General features: G+C 57.2%; 4 protein-coding genes across 4 annotated transcripts; 1 reads left to right on the top strand and 3 right to left on the bottom strand.

The window, feature by feature from the left end:
- Positions 1–7505: 7505 nt before the first annotated feature.
- SLC25A28 (solute carrier family 25 member 28) lies at positions 7506–11502 on the bottom strand. The gene is made up of 4 exons (XM_062496621.1): positions 11179–11502; positions 10845–11073; positions 10001–10057; positions 7506–8608 (listed from the first exon to the last, which is right to left on the bottom strand). The coding sequence occupies exons 1-4, from the start codon at positions 11479–11481 to the stop codon at positions 8091–8093; spliced, it is 1107 nt and encodes a 368-aa protein (XP_062352605.1). The 5' UTR covers positions 11482–11502; the 3' UTR covers positions 7506–8090.
- A 719-nt stretch (positions 11503–12221) lies between these two features.
- On the top strand, positions 12222–17120 carry ENTPD7 (ectonucleoside triphosphate diphosphohydrolase 7). The gene is made up of 12 exons (XM_062496885.1): positions 12222–12229; positions 12310–12477; positions 12556–12761; positions 12842–12992; positions 13384–13487; positions 13561–13617; positions 13888–14036; positions 14113–14279; positions 15034–15358; positions 15448–15533; positions 15647–15808; positions 15962–17120. The coding sequence occupies exons 1-12, from the start codon at positions 12222–12224 to the stop codon at positions 16188–16190; spliced, it is 1812 nt and encodes a 603-aa protein (XP_062352869.1). The 3' UTR covers positions 16191–17120.
- Positions 17121–17789: 669 nt separating this feature from the next.
- Positions 17790–19508, bottom strand: ATP6V0E2 (ATPase H+ transporting V0 subunit e2). Its single transcript, XM_062496465.1, has 4 exons — positions 19309–19508; positions 19171–19218; positions 18817–18962; positions 17790–18564 (listed from the first exon to the last, which is right to left on the bottom strand). The coding sequence occupies exons 1-3, from the start codon at positions 19506–19508 to the stop codon at positions 18869–18871; spliced, it is 342 nt and encodes a 113-aa protein (XP_062352449.1). The 3' UTR covers positions 17790–18564; positions 18817–18868.
- A 225-nt stretch (positions 19509–19733) lies between these two features.
- LOC134046176 (cytochrome c oxidase assembly protein COX15 homolog) lies at positions 19734–24815 on the bottom strand. The gene is made up of 8 exons (XM_062496464.1): positions 24595–24815; positions 23981–24103; positions 23563–23749; positions 22955–23122; positions 22354–22435; positions 21166–21320; positions 20155–20268; positions 19734–19893 (listed from the first exon to the last, which is right to left on the bottom strand). The coding sequence occupies exons 1-8, from the start codon at positions 24813–24815 to the stop codon at positions 19762–19764; spliced, it is 1182 nt and encodes a 393-aa protein (XP_062352448.1). The 3' UTR covers positions 19734–19761.
- Between the last annotated feature and the right edge of the window lie 68 nt (positions 24816–24883).

Here is a 24883-nt window from a genome sequence, read left to right on the forward strand (position 1 = left end):
GCCGGCTGGCTTCACGGGGCCGGCGCTGGGAGAGGATGCGGCACGCCCAGCTGATTGTTTGCTGGATGGCAGTAAGGTGTCGCAGGAGAGGAAGCCCAGGCCCTGCTCTTGGCTTTCAGAGATGAGTGGTTAAGGCCCTGTGGTCTCGTGGGTAGAAACAGGATAGTCAAGAACAAAGGTAGTGCGCTTTCTTCACAGCAGCAGTCAGGCTGGAGAGATTTGTCTCTGCCATAGGAAGGAGTTGCATTTTCCTCCATGTTCTGCCAGACTGTTGTCTGCAAAAATAAGGGACCTGTGAGTTCATACTTCAGTGTGCAAGCCAGAGGAACTGTAACCACAATAGCAGCTCCTCCAAAATCAGGGTGTGTGAGAGGAGTTCCCACTTTAACACATCCTCTCAAACTACATGGCAGTTGATGAGAAATCCACTGTATCTCAGTAGCACCCAGAGCCTCTGGCTGAGACCAGAGCCCCAGCATGGGACAGGCTGCCCAGGTCTGTAGGCACAGTCTCTTGAGCATGGACTGTTCTGTAAAGCAAAAGGACACCCAGGGACTTCACAGCCATGTTGCAAGAGGTGATGCTGGGAAGTACCAGCATGATCCAGCACCAATGGTACCCAGCCATAGTGATGCATCCTCCACTTATGCCTGGTCACAACCCCAACCCTTCTGTCCCTCCACGGAGCTGGAACAGTGCCCATTCGGGGGATTCTGAGAGGCCTGACTGTGGTCTGATGACACATGGTGCTGGAAATTTCTAGATGTCCACTGTAGCAAGCCCCATTCCTGGGACAGATCCCAGCTGTCCCACCAGCTCAGACTGGAGGAAGGGCAAGGGGTTAGTGGGAGGGACCCCTCTGCAGAGCCTCGCCCAAAACTCCTGAGCTGATGGGGAGGACAAAACAACACAAAGAGATGGTGGTACTGGAGGGCCCAGAGCAGGGTGGCGGAAGTGGAATGCTCCAAAGAGGAGGAACGGCCGGCAGAGGCCAGTGGGAGGGAGATGGTAGGAGATTGCAGATTGGACTGACTGCCCAGGGAGGGGAGACACAATGAAGGGAAGTTGCTGCGTGGCTGTGCTGGAGCAGCACCCGCCCATGATGCACCCTGTCTCCCACCCCCAGGTTGAAGCGGCATGCCTCCAGTAGGGTGAGAGGAACAGGGAAATCTCTGGTGGAAATTCCTTCCACTGTGGTGGTGCCACAGCCAGAGGGACATCAGGGAGGAAGGGACAAGGATGGCCATGGACAAGGGGCAGAGGGTGTGTGTTTCTTTCCGGTTGATTGGGGGATTTACTGTTATTTGGGAATCAAGCTTTGAAGGTGCTGATTGATTTCAAACAGGAATGCAATTCTCTAAGTGCACTGATCTAAAGGAAAGGAGGGGCTTTTAGGGCAGCTATGTTTTAACTCCCAGGCTTCAGACCCACTCTGTGTGCAGGATCCAACTGTGATTTTTATTCAAGTTTCCTGTACAAGGAGGAGTGCATGAGCAGAACTTGTCTGCGTCCAGTGGCTGCTAGGGAGACTCCATCCAAAGCCCAGTTATTTCTGGTTTTCTGTGGCCTTTTCATCATGCTCAGGATCACACAGAAGCAGTGCTGTTTTTTTCTGCAGCACCAAGATATGCTCTGGTTTCCTCTCCTTCCTGGCATCTTTTTTTCCCTTCCTCTCTGCCTCCCTAATGCTAAGGTAATCCCTCTCCTTCTTATCCTTAATCCTTCTGTCTCCACCACCCGCTTGCGGCCATCAGCAAGGAGCTCACCTGGGTGCAGAGGGAGATGCCTGCTTCCAGTGAGGGTGGTCAGGCTGCTTGTGGATCTGGGCAGGCATCACCGAGTTCTGGTCCCATCTACTTCAACGTGGTCATAGCCACTTCCTGCTGGGTTGGAAGCCTGGGGACCCAGCTGTTTGCTAGTGTGGTGCACAGCTCTTGCTCCTCTATTTGGAGTGTCAGCCCCTACTCTGCAGAGCTTCCCACTGCAGCCACCCCAGCCCTTGAGCTGGGAGCTGCTGAGGCTGCTTGGCCACTGGGGCTCCGTGGAGCCATCAGGTGCTGGAGATGCTGGAAGCTCCTCCTGGCAATGGCAATATGGGGTTGTCACACAGGAACTCTCCAGTGCCAAGAAAGCTGTTGCCAGCCATGAATCAGGTAATTAAAATATTGGTAGTTGTGCTATGGAACCTCCAGCGAGGCTTTCTCCCACTACATGCCTGCAGCACAAGGGGCAGGGACCTGCCTCCCTTCCGTGGGTTAGTCACTGCATCACAAGATGACTACACTTGGCTGAGCAGGGTGACGGGACTTGCGTGTTTTAGCTGTTTCTTTTTCCTGCACTGGTGAGATCAGGCACAGGGCTGCCGCTACGGATCCAGGATTCACTCTGATTCAACCAAGGATCTGGGTGAGCTGCCCGCAGAGCGGAACTGAATCTTCGTCCTCTCCAGAACAGAGTGCTGCTGAAGGTCAAAGCTGCCCCTGTTGCCTGCCAGAGCCCTTCTCAGTGACATCATGCCACTATCTCCCGTCTAGGCAATAAATAAAACCCACAGACACTTCCCCGGGGACGACCCTTCTCCGCGCCCGGGGCTGCTGCAGGCGGGCCGTGCCGGAGCCGGAGCCGGCGGGGTCCCGGGGTGCTGCCTGGGATCCTCAGGTCCCCCGGGCCGCCAGCAGGAACAGGGACACTTGCTCCCGGGACCTGTCCCCAAGCGAGATCCGCCACCGCCATCTATCGGCCAGCGCCCGGGGACAGGGAGTGGCAGACTCCCGTCCCCGCCATCCCGCGCCTCGGAGGTTCTGCAGCTTTGGGGGTGTCCGAGTCCCCCTGCAGGGCATGGAGGGCTGCGGAGCATCGGGGCAGGAGTGGTGTCCCCGCTAGGAAGGGTAACGGAGCAGACTGGACATCGAGAAGGCCGGGCTGGTTGCGTGGGCTCTGGGCAGGAGGGTGTCCCCGCACGGCGGAGCCCTGCGGGAGCATTGCTGCGGCGGGCAGCATCGCCGGGGGCTGCGCACCCGGCACGGGCACGCACCCACCCCAGCCCCGCCTCGACAGGAGAGCTGGGGACAAGGCCAGTGTCCCTTCGCAGCCTCTAGCCCTTGCTAGGTCCCTTGCTAACGGGCAATGCTTTGCTGTATTCTTTAAGCTGAGCACGAGCACCTAGTCTCTGTGACAGACTCAGCAGATTTTCAGCTGATTTTTCTTTTTTTTTTCCTTTTTTTTTTTCCTTCCCAAAATGATTCAACTAATTTCAGGAGCCCCCCCTAAAACTGATACCCTGACACTGCCTGCAGCTTCCAGCTAATGTGATAGCTCCCTGCAAATTCTTGCCCAAGGACACAGGAAGGAGGGCTGTGGTTGATGTCCAGCGCCCGGTGCCTGTCACAGCTGCATCCTCACCAGAGGGAGCTGTGTCCCACGCCGAGGCACAGCCCAGTTTTGGCCCTGTTCCCTACCCTTTATATAGCCCTTGGCAATGCTCCAGGTGACATACTGCTCAGGTCTAATGGGCATCCAAAGGTGATTGGATTTACATTTGTCCTGACACCCACCTAGCCGTGCCAAGCATGGTCTGTGCCTGCCAGGAGTCTCCTGTGTCCCGGAGGCCACTGGAGGTTTTCTCTGGGGCTGACACTGGCTGCCAGTGCAATATCTGCAGGCGTGCTGGGCCAGGGAGATTAGGGCTGAAGCCTCCACCAATCTCCTGGAACAGTCATTACTTCAGCTGCTTTTGAGGATGATCCCAGACCAAGCTCTAGTGTCACAGCATGCCTGAGATGTCCTCACCCATGTGAGGACACTTGCAAGAATGACCGCTGCTGCCACGCCTGTGCCACTCCCATCCAGCCCAGGAGCAGCTCCTTCCCCTCTCTGTCACCTCCTGAGTGCATCAGGCCATCTGCCCACACTCCAGTTCCAGCCAGGATGCCACTTTGCAGTCCCTTTTTGGGGGAAATGTGACACAGAAGCCTGCACTATGTAAGGGTGTTCACCCAATATCTCCCCATCAGAGCAGACATACCAAGAACCATCCCAGCCCAGCCTAGGGGATTGCTTCTTGTAGTGGTTCTCTATGGACAAGAAAGAAGGTTTTCAGCCTCAGCTTTACCTTTCAGGGTATACTCCCTGCCTAGAAAGGGAAATAGCTTTTCAGGCTATTCCCTGCACTGCCATGCTTGGACAGAGCCAGGCAGGCTGGGACCAGCGCAGCCTGGAGTTGTCTCTCAGTTTAACCCAGGCAGCGGCGTGGGTCAGGAGGGGGTTTTCCAGGCCCACCAGAGGCAATGTCTGCTCTGTGTCCAGGAGCCCCTGCGCTTGTGTTCAGCACTGCTGTAAGGCCGGGAGGTCATGAGAACTTGTACAACTTTATTGGGGTCTGACACAGCCCTGAGGAATCCCAGAGCCAGGGTGGGTTGGGGCTGGAGGGAGGCTGGAGCCCATCTCTCTGCTCCCCCTGGGCTCCAGCCACCTCCTCCCACCAAGCAGGGCTGTCAGGCACCCACTGCAGAGGGGTTGTGAGGCAGGAAACCTCAGGGCAGCCCAGGGTGCTGGCAGAGCTCAGGGATGTGGTTTCCAGAGCAGTGCTCTTGCTCCTCTGCCTGTCTCTGAGCTGGGCTGACAAAAGCTTCTGAGCACTGGGACCCCAGTGCTCCATGTGGGGTCATGATGGCAGGAGCAGCTCACTGGCCCCAGCTGAAGGTACGGGACAGACACTGTAGAAATCTCCCCTCCTTCTTTCTCAGAGTAAGATGAACCCTCAGCTCCAGCTTCCCTCAGTCCGGCTCTGCCCTTAACCTGCAGGAGTGCAGTCATCTCCAGTTACTCCAGGAAGGCAGCTGGGGGCTCCTGAGCTGCTCCTGGCACAGCAACCTCAGGCTGCCTGAAATAGTTTGGGCTCATGCCACAGCACAGCTGCGCAGCCCCAGACCTATCACCTGGAGCGGGGCCAGGCCAGTGGTGCTTCCCAGCTCTGCCTGCTCAGGGGCTGTGGGGCTCACCCAACCAGAACACACCAAGACTGGGCTCAAGGGGCAGCTGGACACAGGAAGGCAAGGCAGCAAATCCTTGCCTGTGCTGGATGTGGCTGGGGATCCAGCAGGGAGATAAAAGGATAAGGGACTGTCTCCAAAACTCTGCTGGGCTGAGCATTGCTTCCTTGCTGGAAAGCCAAAAATAGTCTCTTTACTCAGAAGAGGCTGTAGGAGGAGAGATCTCACTCGAAGCACAGCCAAATACCTAGGAGGCCATAGGACAGACCCAGAGCAGTGTGCCTACACTGAGAGGAGTTATCAGAGCTTGGAAAGGCAGTGGCCAGAGCTGAACCAGTCAATAACTCCATTGCCTCCGGGCATCTCATCATGCCAAAGGTGCCAGAGGAATCACTCTGTCTGGCAAGGGAAGACCCTCACCCTGGCAGAACTGGGGAGCACCAGCATGCTGCCACGGCCAACCCTTAGGTTGTGTCAGGCATTCAGCTCAGAAATGGCAGCAGGACAACATTTTTTCTGTCCATTGTGGCCTGACCCAAGGGGTATCTGGGAATCCCCATGGCAGCTCTACTGTCCCTGCAGTGCCAAATCCAGAACAGGCAGTGCCATTCCCTGCAGGGCTGCTGCTGCCTGCACTGGCCAACACCCAGCTGCTGCTGGGAAAGCTGACAAAGCACCAGGAGACCAGAAAGTCTGTGCCCTTGCCAGGGCAATGCTTTAGGTCAAATGCTCACATAGCAGCATTTCTGTGCTGTGCTGACTTACCATATTCCTGTTCCTGGAGGTCTCACTCCCTCCCCCAGCACTTCTGTGGGTAGTTATTACTGAAAAACATCCTAGAAACACTTTCAAACATGCCTTCATCCACTGACATTTAGACAGCTTCTTCCAGCAGCTGATGGATTTAATAGTGTGAATCTTCCCCCAGCCCCAGTGTGTTTATGCCTTTTCCTCCATGGGGTTTGCATTGCCCCAGTGTGTGGTGAGGGCTAAAGGCAAAGCTGCAGCTCTGCTGCCAACATTTTCCTGCTTCTGGGCAGAAAGACCTGCCCTGGCAAAGCCCAGTTGTATCCATCTTCTGCAAACTCCTGTTTAATGCCCTGCCCTCCAACCTAATCCTGTCCTGGTCTCTCCCAGCCATCTTTGCTTCTCCCTCTTGGGTGGAGGAGCTGCAGGGCTGCCAAATCTTGCAATACTCAGACCATTTCTTAAAGCCCCAGCTCCTGAAATGGTGGGAAAATTTCCGTTTCCTGACTTCCTGCAGCTTTTATGTCTTTAAGGAGTTTCTCATTCTTCTGCTCGTGCAGAAAAAGCAGGGACCAGGAGCCTGCAGTCCACGGCAGGGAGCAGAGGATGGGCACAGCACACAACCAGGAGGACCCAGGCTGCAGAGCGGTGGTTGTGGCTGCTCTGTGCCAGGGACATCCAGACCCGCCAGACAGCCATCAAAAATCCCAGAGGTGGTCATTCCACCTTGAGGAACCAGGGCAAGAGAGTTGCATAAGGAAAAGGTGGATGCAGGGCTGGGCTGGGGCTTGGGCCCTCAGCCCTGCAGTGCAGGGCTCCCTGCTCTCCAGCCACGCTGGAGCCAAAGCCACTGAGGGCAGCACATCCCCCTTGCTCACCCAGCAGCTCTTCCAGCCACAGGAAAACCCCTGTCCTCACCTCAGCCCACTCCAGCAGTCTTCTGTGCAGGCCAGGCCAGCAGATCCTCTGGAGCAGCTGTGATCCGACACAGATACCCAGCACATACCACAGCTGTGAATGCATTTCTTCCAGGAAACTATTTTGGCCATGCCTCCATGGGACACATGCCACACCTGAATGCACTGGGAGACTCAGGCATCACCCATGAGCACCTTGTTCAAGAAACAATGAGGCAGTACTTTAGTGCTCAGCTCAGAGCTCCATAATTGGGTGGGACCCTAAAATAAACTGGTATCAAGACAACTAACAACACATTAAAGTTATTGTATTAATTACCACCAGAATGGAAAAGGTATTAGCACTTGGAGCAATTTTGAGATGCTCATCAAGTATCAAAGTACTCTAATTACTCAAACTTGCAGGGCAAAATCTCTGCTAGGACCCAAATCTCCTCTATGAGGTGCACAAAACCTTCCAGCCTCATTCAGCACCAAATTCTTGTGCTGTTCCTGACACACAACCCCTCCTGCCAACATCTCCATTTGGAGCAGTTTGGAAGCATCCTGAAGACCTCCAGTCAGTCTGAGGGTGTGGGACTACCTGGAAGTCAGCTTCCAAACCTCAGCTTCTCCTGCAGGGTCACAACTCACACAAGCAGCAGGCAATGGACCATGAGCCAAACGGGATGGGGGCACCCTCATCCCTGCATGCTGCCAGGGTGACTGGGCTGGACACGCCCCCTTCTCCCACCCCTAGACTGCTCTTCCCTCCCTGCCCTGGCATCCATCAAAAGAGCTCAGCACCAGGCACAGTCAGAAAGGCACAGTGCTGGGAGCTGGGCCATGCTGGAATAAGAACAGGACATGATAGAGCAGAACTGTTTTTATTGGAGGTGTCAAGAGCAGGAACAAGAACAAACTACAGGCTCCCTCCTCAAGTGCCATCCTCCCCTCACCCAAAACCACCACCACCACCGGGGCAGTCAGCATCACATGTGCGTGCTACGAGACAACGGCCAAGACTTACACTTTGCTTCAGCCAAAAGCCAGACAAAGCCCCCAGCATCCCGCTGTCACCCCCTCCTTGGCAACTGTGAGCTCAGCTTGGCCCTGCCAGGGGCAGGGCAGGACATTCACCTTCCCCTCTGAGCAGGGGTGAGTTTTGTGTGAGATGCTGTGGTTATGAGAAATCAGGAGCACAGCTCCACCAAAGTGCAGGGGGATGTGACCTGGGCTGCAGCTCCCAGCAGGACATCTTGGAGGACTCCAGGAGAGAGCAAGCTGTGCAGCCTGAGCAGAGCTGCAACTGCCACAGGCAAAAAATGGCATCGCTAAACCCCAAAGGGCTTCGCTGCCCCCTCTCTTCAACACAAACCAAACCAAAAGTGAGAGGGGTCAGAAGACAAACCAGGAGGGGATGTGAGGCAGGTCTGGAACAGCATTTGGCTCTGGATCACTTCCCAGCCCGACGCTCCTCCTGGCGCTTGGTAAGGATGTATTTGAAAAATTCGTACACGGACCAGGCAATAGCTGTCGAGGGCATCTGAAAAATGACTCTGGCCTGGACCCCTCTGAAGTAGGCGGTCACACCACCCACCTGGTACACCGTCCTGAAGGCATTAGCCATGCCTGTGATGTGTCCGCTGATGTTGGAGCTCAAGGCCAGGGACTCCTGGGTGTTGAGCAGCGTTTTGCAAACGTCCAAAGGCGTAGTGGCAGCAGCAGCAACAGCCCCCGCGCAGGCTCCAGAGACCACGTGGGAACCTGGGTTGTACTGTCTGTGGGGGTTGAGCTGCTCTTGCAAGAACTCATAGGTCATGAAGTGAATGGCTTGGAAGGGGATGTTCATGGTGAGCTGGGTGGTGTAGCTGCGGTAGAAAGCTCCGGCCCCTTCGTTGCGCCACACAGCCCGTACACAGTCCATCACATGCTGGTAAGGCGAGTTGTACATCTGCATCCTCTGCTTCACCACTTGGGACAGGCAGTAGCAGTGGCAGCAGTCAGGACCCAGGCACAGAGGGGAAGAGGAGAGAAAAGGGTAAACACAAACCCAGGCTTCCTCCAACTGCTTGGAGTTTAGTCATACTGGCATAAGAGCTGAAGAGACAACTCCAGCCACCACTGCCCCTGTGTCTCCAGACAGGACACCAGCTATTTAAATCTGCTGGCATCACTGTCACACAGAAACCACCAGTATGAAGCCACTCACATGCCACAGCCCCAGGGAATATACTGATAACCCATTGCTTAGAGTCCAGATTTAACCTTGCTCCCAAGCAACTGATGTTTCCTCATCCAGTGCTGCAGAGCTATCACTCAGTCAGAAGAACCCATCCAGCACCCAGTCTCTCATTTCCTAGACAGCTCTGGATCTAGATTAGACTGTCCCTCCCTGGCACCCCCTTTGCAGCCCAGAATAACCACAGCTCATTGCAGAGCCCACTACCCAGGAACTGTTAGCAGCCACTGCCAAAATGCAGCCACTCCAGAGCAAGATTCAAATGCCAAACCCCCCAACACATCCAAGAGCGGGACAGGGGAGTCCAGAGCACAGCCTGACACTGTTCTACCTCCCCCAGTCTCAATGTGACCATAAGGAGCTAAAAATGATGCAATGCTGAACTACTACAGTCATGACAAGAGAAGCTCCAAGGGAAGGAATGACAATGGTCTGGAGGCTGCCTGCTCCTCAGGGTCCCTGCCATGCAGTAGGGAGGCAAGATTTGTGCCCAGATCAGCTGGAGCCTGCACTATCACAAGCCCTCCAGTGTCAAGAGGCAAAAATACCTCATGACCAGCTTCTCCTTCTCCCACCGCTTTCATGGATTTACTAAAATTACTAACTCCCTATACCTCTTTCACATATACCAGGCTCATCAAAATCAGCATCTTCCAGACATTTCACAAGATCTCTCTTCTCCCAAGTTCTCTAGCATGTCTTTTGTACCTCACTCTTTTAATTTTCCTCTTGAACACAGGCCCACAACTGTACCACCTCTTCCCTGTATCTCAATACAGCGATGCCCAGCTTCCACACACTTAGAATGACTTTGGCAGTGCCAATCACAGCTCTCTTTTCTTTCTCTCCTGCTCCAGGGAAGTCCCCAGCCAAACTCCTGGATGAAAGGCCATGCCCTCCCAGCTCCTCCTAAACTGTGGTTTGCTGTGCTCCAGAGTTAATCTCTTCTACCCACCCTGTCCACAACAGGCAGCCACCAGGGTCCTTAACTGGAGCCATGGGCCCTCAAAGAACCCCTGCAGTCAGGCTAGTAACAAGAGCACTCTATGTGCTACAGAGGAAATCCAAGAGGCTCGGGCAGACCCCAATTCTCCCCCCCCCCAACAGGCCAGGAGTATCATTACCTTCAGCAGGGTTCATGGCTGCATCATGGAGCAATGTTGCTACACATCCGGCTGCACCTGCAAAACAAGAACTGCCACATGTGAGGGGGGAAAAGGTGAGGGACCCTGGGACTCCACCACAGCCCCAAGTCCCTGGCCAAGGCACAGAAGGCCCCTGAATAAGGTGAGATCTGAAGGTGGCCTCCATCTGTCTTCCAAAACTGCTCCTCAGAGGTTCCCACCCAGCATGAGATCAAGAAAGAGGGGAAAAAAGATTGTGACAGGCTGCCAAATCCCACGGGACAAGCAGGACTCATTTGTGCCCACTCCTTGGGGGACACGCCAATGCCAGTCTCAGCAGGCAGGGAGGCCTTAAGATGGTGAGTGTGTCCACGTGCCACGAAGAAGCCTGCTGGCACTCCACTGCATGCCTGCCAAGGGCAGAACACGCCCTGCTCGCCCCTCAGCCCCACGCTCCCCCTACTGTGGCAAGTCCTCGAGGCGAGGAATGGGCACCATGGCAACACGGGCTCCGAAAACACGTGGAACTCCTGGCGCGAGCTCGGGCACTGCCAACCCACAGGGCCATCGCCAGTCCCAGTTTGTCTGCAGGCAGCTCCTGTCCACCAGCATCCTTCCGAGCCAGGGCCACTAACCTGCTTCAGGCCAGATACCTGGCAGCAGCTCTGGCAGGCGCGGAGCGGTGCTTCCCCGTGCCCGGCACCGTACGGCTGGCTCACGGCTGGAGAGAGCACAGGGCTTTAGGACATCCACGGCACCCCGACCCCGCGGCGGGACCGGGCCTCCCTACCGCCAAACCTGCCGCTCCCACCCCGCTCCCACCCCGGCGTGGCGGGGCCGGTACCGTTGGCAACATGGCTATTGCCCCCTGCGTGGATAACGTCGCTCAGCGTCTTTTTTAACTTTTCGTAGCAGGCGAAGTAGAGGGCGTGCGCCGGACCGGCGCCGGTGGCGGTGATGTTCAGGCCCCGCATGGGCCGCCAGACGCCTTCGGTGCGGGCGATGCGCCACAGGGCCTCCAGCACGTTCCGGTAGCGAGCGGCGGGCTCCGGCTGCAGGCTCTGCATCCGCGTCTGCAAAACAGGGCGGGCCCGGCCGTGCGGCTCGTCAGACCGTGTCCGGGGTCCCGAGGGTGACGCCCCGTGCCCCCCTTCCCGTGCCCGCCGCGCCGCCGGCACCTTGACGCAGTCGATAGGGTACATCACGCAGTGCTCCATGACGCCCGCCACGGCGCCCGCCAGCATGTGCGTGGACACGGCGGCTCCCTGGGGCAGCGCCTCGTAGTCGGGGGCGGGCGGGGAGCGCGGCTCGGGATCCCCCGGGCCGGCGCCGGGACCCGGCGCCACCTCCGTCTCCGCGCCGCCCCTCCGCGCTCGGCCCGCGCCGCCGCCACCCATCAGCAGCAGCAGGACACGGCCCGACTCCGCGCCGCCCCGCGCGCCGGGGCCCGCGCCCGACCCCGCTCCCGCCCCCAGCTCCATCGGGCCTCCGCCGCCGCCACCGCCGCCCCGGCCCGCGCCCGCCGCGCCCCGTGCTGCCCCGCCCTTCCCCGGCGCCCATTGGCCGCCGCCGTCCGGCGCTCGCCCTTGCTGCGCGCCCATTGGCTCAGCATGCCGCGCACAGCCCACACACACCGTGCTCATTGGCCACCGGCGCCGCGGATCGGGCGCCACCATTGGCCGGCCGCTCCCTCCGGCGCGTTCGGGCGAGCTGCCCGTTGGCCGCCGGGACTGCCCGCCCTGCCGGCCCTCGCAGCCCATTGGGTGTCTCAACTTGACGCCCCGCCCTACCGCAAAGAGTATTGGCCGGCGCGCCCGCGACCTTTGGCCCGCTCGCCCCGCCTCTCCCCGGGGCCGGGCAGCCGCCATTCGCCGGCGAGTCCTCCACTCCGGACGTCGGCGCGTGCTGTGTATTTGGGCGCTCGCGATTGGCTGGGAGCCTCGGCGTGACGCCTCCCGGCGAAGGTCGGACGCGGGAGCAAGGGCGAAGCCGGGCACCACCCCCGCCCGCCCGAGGGGGGCGCGTCCTGCCCATTACGATTGGTGGTCGGGCAGCATGGGCGTGGCTCCAGCACGGCGGGCGGAGCCGATTGGTCGCCCTGCCGCGGGGGGCGGGGCTCCGCCCGGCGGGGCGCGGCGGCGGCGGCGGCCGGTGACGTGTCCGCCGGTGCCGGCGGCGGTGCCGGCAGCGGCGATGCGCGGGCGGGCAGCGGTGGGTGCACATGGCCAGGTGAGTGAGACCGGGCCGGGCCGGGCCGGGCGGTCGAGGCCGGCGCGGTCCCGGCGCTGAACAGTGGTCTCTACCCTTAGGATTGGCGTTTCCTGCCTGTCGTGGCGCTCGGTGGGACCGTGCCCGGGGCCGCGGCTGCGGCCGGCTGCGCTGGGGCTCGCTCTCCTCTTGGGGCTGCTGCTGCTGCTGGCGGCCGTCGTGCCCCGTCGCTGGGCCGCGCCGCCCCGCGCCTCCCGGCGGGACGACAGGTGAGCGGGGACCGGGATACCGGGGAGCGGGTTCAGCGCCGGCCGCCGGTGCTGAGCCGCCGTGCCGCCGTGCCGCAGGTACCTGGCGCAGGTGGCGGAGCTGACGGCCACAGACACCGAGGACTCGTCCCTTAATTACGGGGTGGTGGTGGATTGCGGGAGCAGCGGCTCCCGGGTTTTCGTCTACTTCTGGCCCCCGCACAACGGGAACCCCCACGACCTGCTGGACATCAAGCAGATGAGGGACCGGAGCAGCCGCCCCGTCGTCAAGAAAATTAAACCCGGTGCGTGCTGCCCCTCTCCGGCCCCGACCCTCCCCGGCGCACGGACGGGGCGGGCTGGCTCACAGCGCCTTCCTCGCCAGGCATCTCCGTGACCGCGGCAGCCCCCGAGCAGGCGACCCCCTACCTGCGGCCTCTGCTGCGGTTCGCGGCAGCGCACGTCCCGGCGCGGAAGCACAAGGAGACGCCGCTGTACATCCTGTGCACGGCGGGTATGCGGCTGCTGCCCGAGTGGTGAGTTCGCGGCCCTTGTCAGGCGAGCCAGGGATGCGCTGGGCCCCCTCAGCCCCGAGGAAGGGCAAGGCAGCTGCCTGATCTTGGACCTTGTGGGAGAATCGAGAATCCTCTGGGCAGGAATTGAAAAAGGAAGGGGTGCCTTGTAGGTGCGAATGGCAAGGGACACAGAAGGAGGGTTTGAGCATGCTGGGAGGCAGCTGAGAGGAGATGCTTTTGACTGAGGGTCTCAAACAAATAGATCTATTTTTCTTCTCCAAAACATGTTGGCTGCAGCAGCAGAACTTGTGGGGTTGAACGAGGGCTGTAGTGCTATGTGACTCCTGGTCTCTTCACCAGCGATGCTGGTGGCAATCCCCCAGCATCTGTCTCTCTCCTGCACCTTTGGCAGGCAGCAAGCTGCAATCCTGGACGACTTGGTGACTAATGTGCCCCTGGAGTTTGATTTCCTCTTCTCCAAATCACACGCAGAAGTGATCTCAGGGAAGCAGGAAGGTAGGAACTGCCACAAAGCACTGCTTGTTCCTCTTTAGTATATTATTGTAATGACCTTTTCTGCTTTGTGCAGGTGTCTATTCATGGATTGGCATCAACTTTGTCCTGGGGCGGTTTGATCATGAGGATGGTGAGTCTGGCTGGGAGGGTCTAAGCAGAGCTGTGCTGGACCTTGTACCAGTGCTGTAGCTAAGATCAAACTCTGGAGTAGGCAACAATGCCTGACCGCTGTCATTTGTGTGAAACTTTCCTGGACCTGGGAGGCAGTCCTTGTAGGTGGCCCCAGGGGTCTGCCTGCAGGGGTAGAGGTGCCCCATGACACAGCTATGCAGTGATGGTGGAAGGGAGATGATGCTGCCCCAGGCCCTGCCTCTTGCTGACATGCTGCTGTGGGTTGCAGAGGAGGATGCAGTGGTCACCGTAGCGCTGAGGGACCAGAGGAAGTCTCTGGTTCGGAAAAGAACAGTTGGGATCCTAGACATGGGAGGCGCCTCCCTGCAGATTGCCTACGAAGTGCCCGACTCCGGAGCTATCTCCTCCCCCCAGCAGGTGCGTGTCTGGTCCCCAAGAGCAGCTCCTGCATTCCCTGGATAGCTGCTGATCATGGACCTATCTGTGTCAGCAGGAGGAGGCTGCTAAGAGCTTGCTGGCAGAATTCAACCTGGGCTGTGACGTGCAGCACACTGGCCACATGTACCGTGTCTACGTCAACACTTTCCTGGGCTTCGGGGGCAATTTTGCCCGGCAGCGCTATGAGGAACATGTGCTGAACCAAACCTATGAGCACAACCGGTATTGCTGCCTCACCTAGTGGTGCCCCCACTAGAGCACTGTGAAATGGGGTGCTGGTTCCTTCATGCTGTGCTCTCCCCCTTGGATTTGCCTCAAGAGCTACCTGTGGTGATAACAGCTCCCACAGCCACGCTGGCAGCAGCTGTGTGGCAGGTGCCTGGGCTGGCACAGAGTGCTTGGCTGCTGCTGTTCTCCAAGCCTGGCAGGTGTTATCAGTGCCACAGCTCCCTGCCTTCCTCCTTCTTTCCTTGTGATAGGCTACAGGGAGGCCCCTCCTAGTGGCTTTTGGCTTTTCCTCTGACTTCCCCTACTCCAGCACGGATTCACTCAACACATCCTTCCATTGCATCCCCACCTCAAACTCTCCTGTCTCCTGTCTGTCCTTTCCCTCCAAGCTGTTGCCAGAGGTAGAGAGGCTTGGTGCCCAGGTACTCCTGTGCTGGGAGCAGCCCCTGCCTCCAGATCTCCAGGGGCTGTGCAGAGGCACAGGTCCCATGAGCTGGGTGGGGTGAGCTGTGCCGTGTTGCACCCTACAGCTGCTCAGAGCATGTAGCTGCAGGCCAGCGTGACAGATGAGGCAAGTTCAGCCTCAGCAGGAGGTGGCAGGATGGGCACCTGCTCTGCAGGGTACAAGAGGACACAGACTGGTCTGGTGCAGAGGGTATTTGGATGTGGGACAGGGCTAGATTAGGCTTTTTGGGAGGTGGTGTATGACCCATGTGCAACTGCTGTTTTTTCCTGGACTGTTTTCCAGGCTGCACAGCCAGCAGACAGGGCTGAGCCCCAACATGCCCTTCTTGGACCCCTGCCTGCCTGTGGGGCTGGAGGACACAGTGGTGAGGGGTGGCAAAACCCTGTACATGAGGGGACAAGGGGACTGGCTGACCTGTGCAAAGCTGCTGCAGCCCCTCCTGGCAGGGTCCAATGGCAGCCATGCCTCCCTGGTGGAGACCTACAAAGCACCCATTGACTTCAGCAACAGCGAGTTTTACGGCTTCTCGGAGTTTTTCTACTGCACCGAGGACGTGCTGCGCCTGGGGGGCCAGTACAGTGCTCCCACCTTCACCTCTGCTGCCCAGGTGGGTGCTGCCCCAGCCCAGGGGAGCTGGGCTGTTCCTGGGGCTCGGAGCGAGGATGCTCTGCTCTGAACCCCAAGTTCTTCCACCAGGAGTACTGCAGCCAGCGATGGGAGGTGCTGACACAACGTTTCCGTGGTGGCCTCTACTCGGCGCATGCTGACCAGCACCGGCTGAAGTAAATGGACTTGCTGGGAGGGGCCGTGGCTGGAATTTCTGGGGGCCTTTTGCTGGAATAAGGGACTGGTGCAGTTTAAGTGTCTGGCTGATGCTCCTGTGCTGTGTCGGCAGGTATCAGTGCTTCAAATCAGCCTGGATGTACCAAGTCCTTCACGAGGGCTTCCAGTTCCCGCTGGACTACCCCAGCCTGCGCACAGCCCAGCTGGTGTACGACCGGGAGGTGCAGTGGACACTGGGAGCCATTCTCTACAAGACACGGTTTCTGCCACTCAGGTACCATCTGCTCAGTGATGGTGTCACACAAGGAAGGGTGGTTGGGGAGGGGCAGGAGTAACTGCACTGGGTGAGGGCTCTGCACAGACTGCAGTGGGACCCTGGCAATACCCCACTGCATCTCGTGGCCAGTCCTGACATTCCTTTCCATAGGGATCTCCGACAGGAGAGCATCCGGCAAGCACACGCCTCCTGGCTGCGCCTCTCCTTTGTCTACAACCACTATCTCTTTTTTGCCTGCATCCTGGTTGTGGCGCTGGCCATTGTCCTCTACCTCCTGCGGCTGCGCCGCATCCACCGCCGGCAGCTGCGCTCGGCCCAGCACACCCTGCTCTGGCTGGACAAGGTGGTGGTGCCGGTGGGACAGGGAAGTGTGCCGTGATGCCAGTGGGACCCGGCATCTGGTTGCACCAGCAGAACTAGGACTGGCAGACAGCCTGGGCTCAGAGCCACCATCTCAAAGTCCGCACTCCATCATCTCTGCGCGAGGACCAGAGTCTGTGGGCTGAGGCAGCTATGGACACGAGAGCTTTCCTCTCCACCTTGCCCCAGTCCTAATCTTTGCATTCCTTGGCCTCTGGCCTTTGCCTCACTACGTGGTGTAGAGCAAAGTCCTCTACTAGCAGCAGGCTCAAGGCTGTAGCCCTGGCAGATCCCTCAGACAACAGGACACCATCACTGAGGCAGCCAACCCAGGGCTCTGGCCTGAAGAACTGAGCCACCCCATGACTCAGCCACCAGTTTGCAGAGCAACCTAAGGGTGTGCTGTAGTTCATCACCTGGGTTGGTGGCCTTCTGCAGGCCCCGATGAGCCTGGAGCTTGGGGAATGACAGGCACCAGCTAAGTTACTGCAGGAACAAGGCAAACTACCAGTTCCACCAGGCTATTCTGCCCAACATGGCCCCTCTTGGAGTATTCCTGCTCTTTGCTATGTCTTCCCTCTGAGGACAATCCTATAGTCCTACCTAGCATTCCAGACTGAGCCCTGAGGGCTCACTGATTGATTCTTGAGGGTCCACCTAAGTGGGCTCTTTCCTTTCACACATTCCCTCCTGTGCACAGCTGCCCTGTGGTGTCCCAGGCACTAGTGTCAGGACAGGACCTGTGGTTCTTTTCCTCCATGAGCGCGGGCTGGACCTGCCCCTGGAAGAGCCACCTCAGTCCAGCCCAGCTGTAATCCCCAGGACAGGTCAGGGCTGGAGCTGCACACACAGGCATGAATCTTCCCAGGGGCTGGAGCCCCACATATGGTCCAGTGAAGTTTGTCACTTTTATTGAACTCAGCTGTTCCCATTGCTGTAGCAATAAATAAACCCCTTGAGCCATCCAGCACCAGTGTCATTTCCTAGCGAGCAGCTCCCAGCAGTGATGACTGCTGGCTGGTGGGATGGCTGCATGTCTGCACAGCCCTGCCGCTGCTTCGTGCTGCGACACTATGATGATGGAGCTCCTTTCCTGCCAGTGTTGTTTTGTGATTCCAGCAGGACTGAGATTAACTGAGCTGGTAGCAGCAAGGGGAGCTCTGATCTGAACCAAACTGTTGGGATCCTTGGAGACAGCATCCTTTGCTGCCCTCTTCCTAAGAGGAAAGGCCTGCCCACTCAGAGCCCCTCCAAGTTGCTGGTCTCTGCTTTTTACCTTATTCCCCAAGTCTTAGCTGCCTGGCAAAGAGGCTGCTGAACTGCTCCAGCACCATGGAAATGGCCCCAGCACAGCTGCAAGAGGCTGGCAGGTACCCAGTTCTCTGTGTAGTACACACAGTTCCCTCCCTATAACCCTGGCCCCACAGCATGAGTACACAGGTGGCATCAAGGATAAAACTTTCCATGCACCAGTGTGCTGCTGACCTGTCCAACAGCCGAGGATCCCAGCCTTGTTCTCATGGTGCAAGAACAGTGTTGGGGAAAGGAAAAGTGTCTGAATAACGCCAAGACTGTTGCTCAGCCTCAAAGCAGCAAGTGACTCAGCCTCCAGCATGACTTACTACAAAAAGGGTTTATTTCCACAACACAAACAAAACACAGACAGATACATAAATACAGATAAATTATCCAATAAATAAGGGGAAACTGGAAACACAATGCCCTACTCGGCTCTTCTCAGAACCTGGACCAATCTTGGGGAGTTACTTAAACACTACTGCAGCTGCCTCACTGCTCAAGTGGGAGACAGCCCTCTTTTCATTCCCTCCAGCACACCCCAACGCCTCCCTTATCACACTCAAGTGGGTCTGCATGCTCCTTCAGGGTCAGCTCTTCCTTCCACCCACAGCCAGAGTCTTAGCAGGGACCACCTCCACCACAGGGGACTGACTAGACCACAGAGGATGCAATTGCTCCTGCATTCTCACACAGCCAGTGGATGTAATGACCAGGGACAGGGTAACTTGTTGGGCAGCTTGGGCTACAAGCAGGGGTTTCATGTGGGTGCTAGGGCTGAACACACTGAGGGTAGGACAAGCACTGCTGGGACAGGACCCACTGGCACTACACACAGATCCCTCACAGGACAGTGCTCAGTCACTGCAGCACTGGGCCAGATGAAGGGATCTCTCCCTGGTAGCCTGGCTGCTCCTAGTGCTGAATTAGTAGGCCCTCGCCCAGGGGTGCTGCCTGCCATGCTTGGGGGACCCAGCCATCCATTGGTCCAGGCTGCAGTGCTCCAGGTGTGCTTGGGCAGCGGGTCCAGCCTCTGTCCCAGCACCTCTGGGGGCTGTCTGGTGCAGGAGAGTAGAGGCTGGAACAGGCTACAAGAGCTGGGGGAGGGAGAAAGGAAGAGAGGTTAGCACCAAACCGCATTCATGAGGACTACAGTTCTTGATTTGCTCTGGCCCAGCACAAAGCCAACAGCTTCACACTGGAACCACAATACTCATCACAAGCCGCAACGCACAGAAGCCAAAGCATTTCCCCCATCCCAGCAAGGGCTGAGTTGCAGCTCCCTCCCCAGCCAGACACAGGCAGGCAAGCAGGGACATCTCTGCCATCCCAGCCCTCTGCTCACTCACGGTGATGGATTTGATGGGGGTCTCTGTTGAGGGGCCAGCGCCCAGGGACTGCTCACTCCCAGAGGAAGCGCACGTACCAGATGGTCTCGTTCTTCAGCTGCGGCCCGAACAGGGGGTTGGCCTGCGCCAGGATGGCGATAAGCCAGCTGCAAAAGGACACAACCTGCCGTCAGTCCCGCCGGCGGGACCAGAGCACCGGGAGCGGCTGCTGCCCCGGGGCTGACGGGCCCGGTAGGGAGGCGGGCCGCAGCCCGGGGTCTGTCGTATCCATCCACGGAGAAAGCTGGGCAGCAGCCACCAGTCCCGGTAAAGCCAGCGGAGGCGGAGGGAAGGGTACCGACCCGCGGTACTCACAAGAGGTAGCAGCACACGGCGGTGGTGACCAGCATCGTGATGATCACCCTGCGGAGACACCGGCGTTAACACGGGAAGGCCCAGCTCCGAAACCCCCGACCTTCCCTCACCCGCGGTATCCCCGGAGCCCCCACTCACCCGCGGTTCGGCCCCTTGGGCACGAACCAGGGGGCGGCGATGCCCACGAGGCCCCAGAAGGCAGAGAAGAGGACGAGCGGCAGCGCGAAGCTGTGCGCCGTCATGGCCGCTCCGCACGGGACAGCGCCCCGCCCACTGCCTCGCCGCACCGCCAATCCGCGCCCGGAGCGCGCCGCGCGGGCGGCTCCGTCGCCTCCCATTGGCCCGGCCCGGCCTCCGCATCCCTCCGCACAGGAGCACCCAGCCAGACACAGCCGCTTCACTAAACTCCTTTATGATACATCCGCTCCATTAAACACCTTTATGTTACAAAGTTCGCACTCACACCCGCCGCCACCGCCTCCCGGGCAAGCCCGGCTGGGCGCACATCCCCGTGCGCACCCGGGGCTCGGGAGTTCTGCCGCCCCTGTGTCCGGTGGCGCCGCACCCCGGGAAGGCTCTCCCGCCGGTGCGTTACTTGGGAACTCTCCGGAGCTCGTTCATGAGCCACAATGCCATGCTGAGCAGGGCCAGGGAGCCCGACTGGTGCGTAGCAGCCAGAGGCGTAGGGACATAAAGCAGCAGGGTGCTGATGCCCAGGCCCACCTGCCAAGAATGGAGAAAAGGTAAGAGCAGTTTTGGATGCACCACTGATACCATGCCCAACACAAAGTGTGATGCTAGAAAGGCTCAGGGCCACACCATGACCCACCCCAAATTCGGAGTGTCCATGCAGTATAGTGAGGTGTGGGGTCTAGGCAGCTTCACTCTCAGCTCCAGACTCTTGGAGCCAGCATAGATCCAAGTGGGGTCAGCTCTGCCTTGTGAATGTGCTACAAAGGAGTAGGAAAAAAATAAGGGCAGTACCTGCACGCATGCTACGGCTAGTAAGGAAGTCACAGCCATCCTGGTCCTTCGAGGGAGTGGGATCTTCCTTGAGAAGAGGTACAGTGCTGTGACAGCTGTGACGGAGGCAATTCCCTACAGAAAAGAAGGGAAACAACCACCCTTCAATAAAAGTTCAAGGGAAATGGGTGCAGTGGCCTTTGGCTGTGCCTTCCATGTAGTAAAAGAAATTGTGTGAGCAATATTTCACTGAATAACCATATTAATGGCCATGACCAAATCCTAGAGCTCCCACGCCATCAGGTTAACAACCCTGAAATTTAAGTGAAGTTATGGAGACTTTTATTTTGCTCCAAATGAATGCTTTACTTTTCAACAGCTTTTCCTCATTTATTCAAGTCATTAGGGATTGTGTCTGCCCTCTCCCCAGCTGTCACCTTGACAATTGAAGGTGGAAGCTGTCATCTGGAAAACTGATCTCATTTCCACCATTCAGCTACAGTTCACCAGCACAATCTTACTGTGCAGGTCACCCCAGGTGATCCAGCTTAATCTTTCTCTTCTTAGTTTTAGCAACAGCTTAGTTCACAGCAGTGCTGTCAGTGGTGCTTAATATCTGGATTGCCCTAACTATCTAAGATGTATTCACAGGGCACTACTGCGCAAAACAAGTTCAGAAATGCTTGAGGAAGTATTCAATATTTCCAAGTTTTATTTCACACAGCCTTCCCAGACATTCCAATAGAAAGGGCTACCCCACACTGTAGCTCAAGTTATGGAAAAGGAGACTCAGAGAAACAAAGTGTGTTACTTGCGCAGGAGGAAGACCTCCTTAAGGAAGAAGGCCATACTGAAAATAAATAACAATGCTAAACTTCCTTTTCCTGCAGAAGCAAACTGGTAAGATGCTCTCAGGCCCTTTGGACACCCCAGAAATCATTCAAGCTGACAGACCCACAGCCCAAAGAAGTCTGCTTGGCTGCAGGAGGCAACCAAGAAGCAGCCCAGACATATCAGGAAGACAGCACTTACCAAGATCCTGTGATCAAACTGTACAGTTGTAGGATTCTCAAAGATATTTCTCAGCATGGGGGAGAAGGCAAGGAGATCATCTGGGATCCAGCGCTCCCCCATTTTGGGGAAGGAATTGTATACAAGGCCAGCATCCAGCCCTGCCACAAAGGCACCTGCAATTCCAGAGTAGAAAATGAGACTACCAGAATAGACAAAGGTGCCACTCCAGGTTGTGCAGTGCTTGTAAGAGCTCAGCTTTTTCCTGAATTTCTTTTAGCAACATATACAGAGATCTCACAGCACAGGCAGGCTGGAAGGTGCATCTCCACCTGTCCAGGTGTTGAGGGTTAGTTCTCTCCCTTTTTCCCTCTGTGGAATTTTCCCCATTGTCATGCTAAGATACCTGTTGACTGGGCCCTGGTGACAAGGGGGAGGGGCCGGGAGGGAAGAAGCAAGCCCCGCGAGATTCAAACAGCCAGAAGAGGAAGCGGAAGGCTGGGCCTCGGCCCATTTCCCCCGCGGAGTTCGGACGAGAAGGACGATCGCCGCTGGTGTCCCATCCCTACCATCCCAGTGTCGGGAAACCACCATCGGACCCTGCCTGGCTGCCTTCTCGCTGTGAACTGCCACCATCCAGCACTCTGCTGAGCACCAGGACCCACACCGTGAGCGGAGAGCTCTCTCTCCATCTCTCTCTCCCCCTGGGACAGCTCTGCCATCACCCCCAGCCCTCCTGCGGCTCTGCGGGACCCGCCCGCCCCCAGCACCGGGACCTGCAGCTCAGGGAAAAGGTGCCTGCAGCCAAAAAACACTGGGACTGAGTTACTGTTCTGTTTGTGGGTAATTTCATAGCTGTTGTTGTTCTTGTTTGTCGTGTTAGATATACTTGTAAAGAACTGTTATTCCTACCCCCATATCTTTGCCTGAGAGCTCTCTTAATTCCAAAATTATAATAATCGGAAGAATCATAATTTTTTTTTCAGTCCAAGGGGAAGCTTCTGCTTTCCTTGGCAAACACCTGTCTTTCAAACCAAGACACCAGGAAAGACCAGTGAGGAGGTTCTTGACTGTAAGATCCCTGACAGCAGCAGCTTTCCCAGAAAATGGATGGGGTTGCTCACAGTCCCCACCAGATCAGAAGAAAAAAAACCAAATCAGCAGAGGAGAATGAGTCACAAATTGGACAGCAGAAAGAAAGACCTTTACCTGAAAGAGCAGTAAGAAAAATGAGAGCTGTAGTGCCATGAGCATATTGTCTCAAGCGAAGGAGCTGCTTGGTTTCTGGCAACTGTAAAATTAAAAAAAAGAAATAATCAATGCATTTCCAGTGCTGTTGGCAGCAGCTAGGAAAAGCCTTCACTACATACATAGGCCAAAGGGTTGGCCTGTATTTTACAGGAGGACTTTACAGACCATCACACAGCAGCCACGCTTCAGTCGTCCCTCAAAACCACAGGTAATCAAGTCCAGGTCTGTGCAGAAACTAAAGTGGCCCCTGGACAGTTACTGGCACAAACCACTTAGCCCAGCCAGGCACACCCCTGGCTGAGCTACCACAAATTCTGAGGTTAATCACTTTTGACCCGATCAGCATGAGCCAAAGCAAGTGTCCCATAACCAAGAAGTTTACAGAATGGGTATTCTGTAACACTGCAAGTATTCTGTAAGTATTAGATCAGAGACAAGAACAGAGACTACAAGAGAAGCACCATCAGCCTTCACATCCTTTCCTTACCACGGTACCATGCCCCAATCCTCTGAACTGACACTGCTCAGGGCTTTTAAATCCTGACACACCACTCTGTACCTTGTGCTGTGGAAGCAGCAGAGAGAGCCCTGTCCACAGGCTGGCAGAGTACAGGACCAGCGCAGAGCCCAGGTGTGCTGCCAGCCGGTACTGACTGACCCGAGGGATGTCGTAGGAGTCTGGCTTCTCTTCCAGCCCACTCTTCACCATGTACCACCCCAGCAGTCCCTAACAAAACAGGAGACGGCTCAGAGCCAGACAGGACAGCAGCACTTACTAAAACTGGATAAACATTAGGGGCAAAGCAACTTGTTTCCTCTACTTTGAACTAGCTACCAGCACTGACACACTGTCATGGTGTCACTGACACCAAGACATCATGAATCCCACTGTCTTAGTGATGCTGAATCAGAAAATATCAAATTGACAGAGGGTAGGCTTAGGTTAAGATATTGAGAAAAAATCTGTGCCATGAGAGTAGTGGGCACTGGAACAGGTTTCCCAGAGAAGTTCTGGATGCCTCATCCCTGGTCAGGTTGGATGAAGCTCTGATCAAACTGGTCAAGTGAGAGGTATCTCATGTTCAGGGGTTAAAACTAGATGATCTTTCAGGTCATTCTGTGATATTCAGACATTGTCACTAATCCCTGTGGCTGCAGAACTCTCACCTGGAAGCAGACCAGCCCACAGAGCGCAAGGACACGGCCCTTGAGGGGCCGGCTGAGCCAGCCCCGGTGCCAGAAGTAGGCAGCAGGCAGGATGTAAGCCAGGCCCACAACGCGGCCCCACATGCGGTGTGAGTACTCCATGTACCAAATGAACTTGAACTCCGGCAGCGTCATGTCATGGTTCAGGCTGTGAAGGGACAATAAAGCAACTGTTTCACAGCCCCGCACTGAACTTTGCGCCACATGGGATCACCTTCCTCAGAGAAAGGCAGGGAACAGAGGAGCCACCACCAGGCAGGCTTTGTGTGCCTTCCCAGCGACTTCAGAAAACATTTTCCTTCTTACAATAGTTTTAGGAGTGGTTCAGTCACAGGAGGGACGCTCTCTGCCCACCCTCCTTCCAGTTTTGTATACTCACATTTTAAACTCTGGGAACTGCTGGTACTTGTGGAACTCAGCTTCCCACTCCTGCTGCGTTCGGGGGGGTTTCATCTCCTTCACCAGGTGCCAGTCGACCATAGAAAGGCCTGATTCTGTCAGCCTGGCAGCAGAGACATGAACAGGCACAACTCACTCCCTGACAGTAAGCTAATCTACTGAAGTGAAGTGAGAGCTGTTGGCTGCACAACAACCCAGGAGCTGGGACTTCGATGGTCCCTGTGGGACCCCTTTAAGTCAGGATATTCTGTGGTTCTACGATAAGTCTTAAAACCCTTGTTCAGACAATCCTTAAGCTCACAACTGGAAACACGATGGAGACCAGAGTCTTTGAACGATCAGAGCTAAAATGACGAGAAATGTGTAAGGGTTACCCCACAGACTATGAACGGTCTCCCCAGTACTCCCAGCCCTATCCAAATATGTTCCTTTGCAGCCAAGAAGGGAAGATACGAGAGGAGCTCTCACAGGCTCGCTAGGGGTGGGTATCGGTGTGAGGACAGCCGCAGAGGGTCACCGGCGGCGCGGACCGGAGGCTGCCTCCAGGGACCCGTTCTGCGCCCCTCCCGGCGGAGCTGGAGGTGCCGCGCTCACCTGGTGACACCGCCCAGCACCACGGCACCGGCCACGGCACCGCTGCAGGCCAGGAGCCATCGCCCCACGGCGGGCGGCGGCGCGGCGAGCCGGGGCGCTTGTTGCAGCAGGCGGCGCGGGAGGCAGAGCTGCGGGGAGAGACGGCCGTGCGTCGGTGTCGGCGGCGGTGCGGGCCCCCGCCGCAGCAGCTGCCGGGCCCCGCCGCGCGCCGCTCGCAGCATCCCGAGCCACCCCGGAAGTGTCGCCGCCGGAAGCGCGGAACCAGCGCTTCCGGACCCGCCCGGGCGTC

Source organism: Cinclus cinclus, chromosome 7 (assembly GCF_963662255.1).
Source record: "Cinclus cinclus chromosome 7, bCinCin1.1, whole genome shotgun sequence".
In the NCBI taxonomy this organism is placed as follows: Eukaryota; Metazoa; Chordata; class Aves; order Passeriformes; family Cinclidae; genus Cinclus; species Cinclus cinclus.